The following is a 6,493-nucleotide window of genomic DNA, read 5'->3' as shown; positions in this document are numbered from 1 at the left end:
TATTACTCAATACTCTACTTTACAACTCTAACTTATTACTTGTTTACACTATCCTCGACAACTCTCTCTTTAGAACTGTGTCTTGCTGACAGTCCAGCAGCCCTTATATAGTCGATTGTAAGCGACACATTGCCACTCGAACATTCTGGCAACTACGGATATCGATGTCTGGATAAATCTGGCAAGTTATCGATTTCGATTGTCGTTTCAGGGTTGCTCTGGCGTAATTCTCATTCGCTTTATTTGAAGTCCCATCCGTTGACTTATAGTATGTTTACATATGAAAATAATCTCGTTATAATCTCGATTAATAATCTAACCGTTTACATACCGGAACGAATAAATATTTATAATTACGTTGAAACCCTCAAAAAAGGATAAATTAAAAAATATTAAAGATATGGAAGGAACGCAATTGTATACTTGATTGCGCAGATTGCTGCCAGTAGTAAGAAGTTGGCAAAAATACGGAAAAGACGACAACTCAGATTGATTAAGATATTAACAGAAATACACAAGCGAAACGCGTTATTGCTTTTTGTAATTAATAACATTAGATCAAAACGTTTGTGGAAACACGTAAGAAATTACATGAATTTTTATAAAATTCCCACAAGTTATCCGCTTGTCGTTGTTTTGTAGGAAAGATAAGGTAATTTTTGAGAGCTCGACGTTGCTTACAATAGTGACAAATTCTTCAAGGAGAGCTTCAGGATGAGCCGGGAATCATTCACAATTTTATGTAATGAGCTATCACACATTGTCAAACATAATACTACATACAGGGAATGTATTCCATTAGAAAAAAGAATGGCTATCGCTTTGTACACCCTTGGTTCTTCTGCTGAATATAGAACAATTGGGAGACTATGCGGGATTTCCAAAACGTCTGTATGTTGTATTCTTAAAGATTTTTGTCGAGGAGTGTGGGACAAAATCTCGTCTAAATATTTAACCAGCTCATTTCTCACGCAAGAAAAAATTACGGAGTGCGTTGAAGGGTTTACAAAGATTGGATTTCCACAATGCCTGGGTGCAGTAGGTAAGTTTGTGAATTTGAAATATTTTACCCATAACATGCAAATACAATTTATTTCAGATGGATGCCATGTTGATATTAGTCCCTCCGCATCTGATGCTGTTGACTATTTCAACTACAAAGGTTGGTACTCAATGGTTTTACTAGCCTTCGTAGACTACAGGTAAGTTAACAACATAAATATTTTGGATAAAACTTAAACTCTTTTCAGATATAGATTTATGTACATTAATGTTGGAGCACCTGGTCGTTGTAATGATTCTCAAATATTTCAAAAATTCAACTTGAAAAGAATTTTGAAAAACCCTCTGCTTAAAGAGAATGCAAAAAAAATGGTGAAACTAATGTCCCAAATGTAGTTCTTGGGGACTCAACATTTCGCTTTTCTCCGTTTCTAATGAAGCCCTATTACAAAAATATTTTTAATTACCACTTATCTAAATCTCGAAGGGTTGTGGAAAACGCATTTGGTCACCTAAAAGCAAGATTTAGAAGAATAGGGTAAGGAATTGACAACGATATTAAAAACGCAATATCAATAATAAATTGTTCTTGCGTCTTGCACAATTTTGTAAATGAAATGAATGACAACATAAACACGAAATGGTTGGAAGTGCAAGTCTATTTCTTCGTAAGTTGTATTTATTTTCAGTTCATATTCAATATTACAATATATATATTCAATATTACATATCGGTTCATTTTTATATCACATATTGATACACTATAACGAAACAAAAGACCAAAAGTTAATTAACAAATTAACATTAAGAAAATAATAGTAATTAATTTACCAAACTAAACAATACATTAACAAAACAATAGTAATTCAATTCCCAAACTGAATAATACATTAGCAGAACAATTAAACATTTAAAACATTACATTAAACAGAAAAATGTTGAACTTCTCCTGGACTAGAAAGAAAGAAAAAATAATGACACAGCTACGAGATTATATGTTTTGTTTAAAAACTTCCAGAAATTTTTCCAGGATTGAATTTTTTTCTCTTTCAATTTGTATGGCCTCCCTGCCATCCTCCTTAATTGCTTCAATTTCAGCCTGTATTTGGTATTCAAAGCCTGGAAAACATCCAAAAACTCATATTGAATGCTAACTGATGCATTTGTCTTTTTCTTTTTCTTTACAGGTTCCTCGACTGAAGGCAGAAATTCTTCTTGCGAATCTATGGAAGAGTTATTTGGAGAGAGCGTACACTCCACAACTTCGTAAACTGTAATAAATGAAAGTTTATAAAAATAACTACAAACTATTCAAATTTCTATTTTGTTTTATTAACCTGTGCTCTCTTCTACTTGAAACTCTTATAGCTGCCGAGAATGCCATTAATTTTAGTATAATATTCCCAAGTCGAAGGGCTGCCCCCAGAGGGACAAACAATTTTCCTCTCATCTCTGTAAATAGGTACATTTTTGAGAAAAATTGGATGATTATTAAATGTACATGAATATTAAATAAACTTACCTGTATTTATTTGTTAAATTGTGTATTTTCACACGAATTTCATTCGCGGAATATATGAAACCTTTGGCGGCCATTTCCATAGACATGTCTTTATAGACATGCGAATTCCGTTTAACACCTCGTAACTGTGGCAATTTTTCCGTCCACAATCTCAGGAGAAGTTCAACTTCTTCCTTATTCCACTTGGATCGCTTCTTTCTGAAAAATGTATAGATTTAAATATACAGTAAAAGCTCTTTATTCGCGGGGTATATGTTCCATAAATATGCCGCGAATACAGAAATCGTGAATACGGAATGGTAATTCATATGGGATTATAGGGGATACGTTCCTGGGTGACAAAAAAAAACATATAGGTATATAAAAACAAGTAAGGAAGGCCTAAGTTCGGGTATAACCGAACATTTTATACTCTCGCAATTTATTTATTTAACTTTATTAATATTATATAATACACAATTTGACCCACATATTCGTCATATATATTGTATAAAGTTCATTGAAAGTTGGAAACCCTAATATTAGGTTAGAAGTACCGAGGTCCTCATGTTCGATATATGGGGCCTTGTCAACCTATAGTTCGATTTCGGTGATTTTTAGAATGGGACTGCCACACTATAAACGTAGTATTTGTGCAAAGTTCTGCATCGATATCTTTACTAGTGCAAAGTAAACGATTCAGGTCGTCTTAAAATTCTGGTATATAAAGGGTGATTTTTTAAGAGCTTGATAACTTTTTTTTTTAAAAAAAAAACGCATAAAATTTGCAAAATCTCATCGGTTCTTTATTTGAAACGTTAGATTGGTTCATGACATTTACTTTTTGAAGATAATTTCATTTAAATGTTGACCGCGGCTGCGTCTTAGGTGGTCCATTCGGAAAGTCCAATTTTGGGCAACTTTTTCGAGCATTTCGGCCGGAATAGCCCGAATTTCTTCGGAAATGTTGTCTTCCAAAGCTGGAATAGTTGCTGGCTTATTTCTGTAGACTTTAGACTTGACGTAGCCCCACAAAAAATAGTCTAAAGGCGTTAAATCGCATGATCTTGGTGGCCAACTTACGGGTCCATTTCTTGAGATGAATTGTTCTCCGAAGTTTTCCCTCAAAATGGCCATAGAATCGCGAGCTGTGTGGCATGTATCAAAGGGTAAATTAAAATATTGACGAAACCTGAGGGCAAAAACATTAAAAAAATGGATTAAATTTCAGTTTTTTCGACATATTGGCTATAAGGACACAAAAAACATTGATTTTGGGGTTTACAGTCCTCTAAGAACTTAAAGACAGACTTATTCTGAGAAGCTTTGCCAAAGAAAGTTTACCAAAAAAGTCAACATTAAAAAAGTTAGAGACCGAAGAAAAAAGTGCCTTTCTCTTACAATGGGCCACTTTGATGAAAAACTTCAAAAAAAAATTTTGTATGAATCCATGATTGTAACTCAAAAAAGTAATGATGCAGTTCGATTCGTAGGACCCGAAATAGGGGGAAACCGTCGAATTTGGTCTTGTCTTTTTTTTTTGGAAAAAAACTATCACAGTGTTATCTTAAGGCTTAGGCAATGGTTTGAAGAATTTTGTAATTTTTTCTTGCTTGGCAGTTTTCAAAAGCTCCTTCAATTCAGACTGATACACAGCAGTCGCATTAGCACTTTGTCTCTTAAAAATTAGACTTCGTTCCATAGACGGATCAATGTTCATAAAGAAATCGCAGAGCTCATTTGCCATTCTTAAACCTTCACTAAGTTTTTTCAAATTGAATGTCACGTTTCCAGTGCTTGTTGAAGCCTTTTTTTCAACAGGTTGTGTTCAGTTCCATGTGAGCCCCTTATATATGGAAATACTACCAAAAGTTCAAAAATATTGCGAAAATAGTGGAATATTTAAAATTTTCTTGTAATAAGATCTATTTTACTTTTTTATTAGTCCATTCGACAAGAATATTGGGTTGGATACCTATTCGAATAATTTTTATTATTATGTATGTGCTTATTAGATCCGCGAATAAAAAAATTTTTAGTCGCGAATATAGACCTCACGATGTGGCCCCATGCTGTCAACGCACTACTGCGACTATTGCCTCTACGGCAGTGCAATTTGCACTTAGTTTGCGCAACGCGCCGCCACCTGTACCTGTACGTCACTGCCAGGGTACCTGTAATTCACTGCCAGGGTCACGACAGCAACACCACGACACACCCGACTCTTACAATTTATCTGCAACGGACTCCAGAGCAAGATCGAGGAGATAGAGTATTTTATGAGTCGGTAAGGCGTATCAATAGCTGCGGTCGTTTTACGTAAAGATCGCGAGCGAGATAGTGGTGGAGGCCTAGCATTCATACTACACAACACCGTACAATATCGTTTTATCGAAGATGACATCGACCGCAGGGACACTATCCTAGAGTGTCAAGGTATAGCTGCCCTGTCAGGCGATGTCGAGGTCGAAATATTTAATATATACATCCCCCCAGTTACAAGTTGCCCAACAGAATACACCCGAATATTAGTGCGCTACTTCGTGGTGAAAACCAATTGGTGCTAGGCGACTTTAACGTGCACCACGATCTTTGGCATTCATGCCTGTCAAATGATCGGAGAGGGATGGAGCTGGCAGAACAGACAAACGATTCGACATTCTGCATAATGAATGACGAAGCCCCCACCAGAATTATGAGCACTCGCAGCAGCTTGCCGGACATCACCATTGCTAGCGGTGGTCTGATAAAGTACATAACCTGGCGAACTCTAGCATCAGATCTTCTGCCCATAATTATCTCTGGAATAATTATCTAACTGGAACGGTTTCAAAGAATTCACCGAGAATGCCTTCTCCGTTCTAAACATTCATACGGACGTAATCGTTGGCGAACGTCAATTCCGCAAGGTGATCACTACTGCTACTGCTCGCTTCATACCAATTTATACTGCAGCCCCGGTTGACAAGGCTAAAAGGCGTGTCATCAGACAGTTGCGCAAAATTCGAAACAACGGCGCGCCACTTGTTTTCACCAGTGGAGAGGTTCAGGATCATCAACATGGTTTCCGTAAAGTGCGCAGCACCACCACAGCACTTACCGTCATAAACGCCCAGATAGACCCTGTAAGAGAACCGTCCTTGTGGCGTTGGACCTGTCAACACGGACAACGCTACTAGAAGACATTGAGCAAACAACACTTTCTCCGGGGCTGAAGAGATGGATCATGAACTACCTGGGCGGTCGGCAATCATTCGTATTATATCGAAGTAAAACCTCTAAACTCAGGAAAATTAAAAAGTGGGTTCCACAGACGGTGTCCTCTCCCCGTTACTGTTTAATTTCTATATCTCTAAACTTCCTCAACCACCGGAGGGAATTTCAGTTACCTCCTACGCAGATGACTGTACGATAACGATGTCGGGCACTGGTATCGGTGACATGTGAAGGTGAACGTTGAAAGTGAACGACTACCTCTTCGAACTTTCTTGTTTCTCCTCTGCGAGGAGCCTGGCAGTTGTTAAGAAGTAAAATGCTCTTGACAAATAAAATATCTGGCTGTGGATAGTTGTGAAAGTGAATTTGTTGCAAAGAGGAAAAATATGAACATGTTGATGGCTCGCGTTATTGAGCCGTTTTTATGTTAAGAAGTTTATTTTTTGTATAAAAAATGGAGATAATGAGGGTAACTTTGACGAAATTGTTTTCTATATGTACATACTTATATTGCATTCGATTACAGCTTAGCACATTTTTGCCAATAATGAACAAAGTTTAGATTTCGTAGTCCCCAAGGAACTTTTCTGAAGCTAAACCATCTAAGTCAAAATTACATTCCAAATATTTTTAAATCTATTACAAAGGAAATATGTATGTATATGCATTATATTATATAATATTACTAGTGACCGGACCACCCATTGCTGTTGATAAGTTATATTTGATAAATTGAAATTATTTAACTACTTTCCATTTTCTCCGTCAGCTTTA

At 36.4% G+C, this 6,493-nt stretch overlaps 1 protein-coding gene across 2 annotated transcripts; it reads left to right on the top strand.

The window, feature by feature from the left end:
* The first annotated feature begins 262 nt into the window (after positions 1–262).
* Positions 263–2,313, top strand: LOC105219772 (uncharacterized). 2 transcript variants are annotated; one of them, XR_852218.3, is made up of 5 exons: positions 263–579; positions 643–1,042; positions 1,100–1,202; positions 1,251–1,540; positions 2,190–2,295. XR_852218.3 is itself a non-coding variant. In XM_029045302.2 (4 exons), exons 2-4 carry the CDS (start codon positions 715–717, stop codon positions 2,200–2,202), a joined length of 444 nt encoding a protein of 147 aa, XP_028901135.2. In that variant the 5' UTR covers positions 263–579; positions 643–714; the 3' UTR covers positions 2,203–2,313. The 2 variants fall into 2 exon arrangements, 1 of the variants encoding a protein (XP_028901135.2); XM_029045302.2 differs by lacking the exon at positions 1,251–1,540 and having other exon boundaries at positions 2,190–2,313.
* The last annotated feature ends 4,180 nt before the right edge of the window (positions 2,314–6,493 follow it).

This window comes from Zeugodacus cucurbitae, chromosome X, assembly GCF_028554725.1.
Source record: "Zeugodacus cucurbitae isolate PBARC_wt_2022May chromosome X, idZeuCucr1.2, whole genome shotgun sequence".
NCBI lineage: Eukaryota > Metazoa > Arthropoda > Insecta > Diptera > Tephritidae > Zeugodacus > Zeugodacus cucurbitae.
Note: the sequence above shows the minus strand (reverse complement) of the source record. Positions and strands in the feature narration are given on the sequence as shown.

Excerpts from the sequence above, each read along its gene's own strand:
- LOC105219772 (XM_029045302.2), top strand. The coding sequence starts at position 715 with ATGAGCCGGGAATCATTCACAATTTTATGTAATGAGCTATCACACATT. Across the intron at positions 1,043-1,099 it reads ACAATGCCTGGGTGCAGTAG|ATGGATGCCATGTTGATATT; the intron begins GTAAGTTTGTGA and ends AATTTATTTCAG.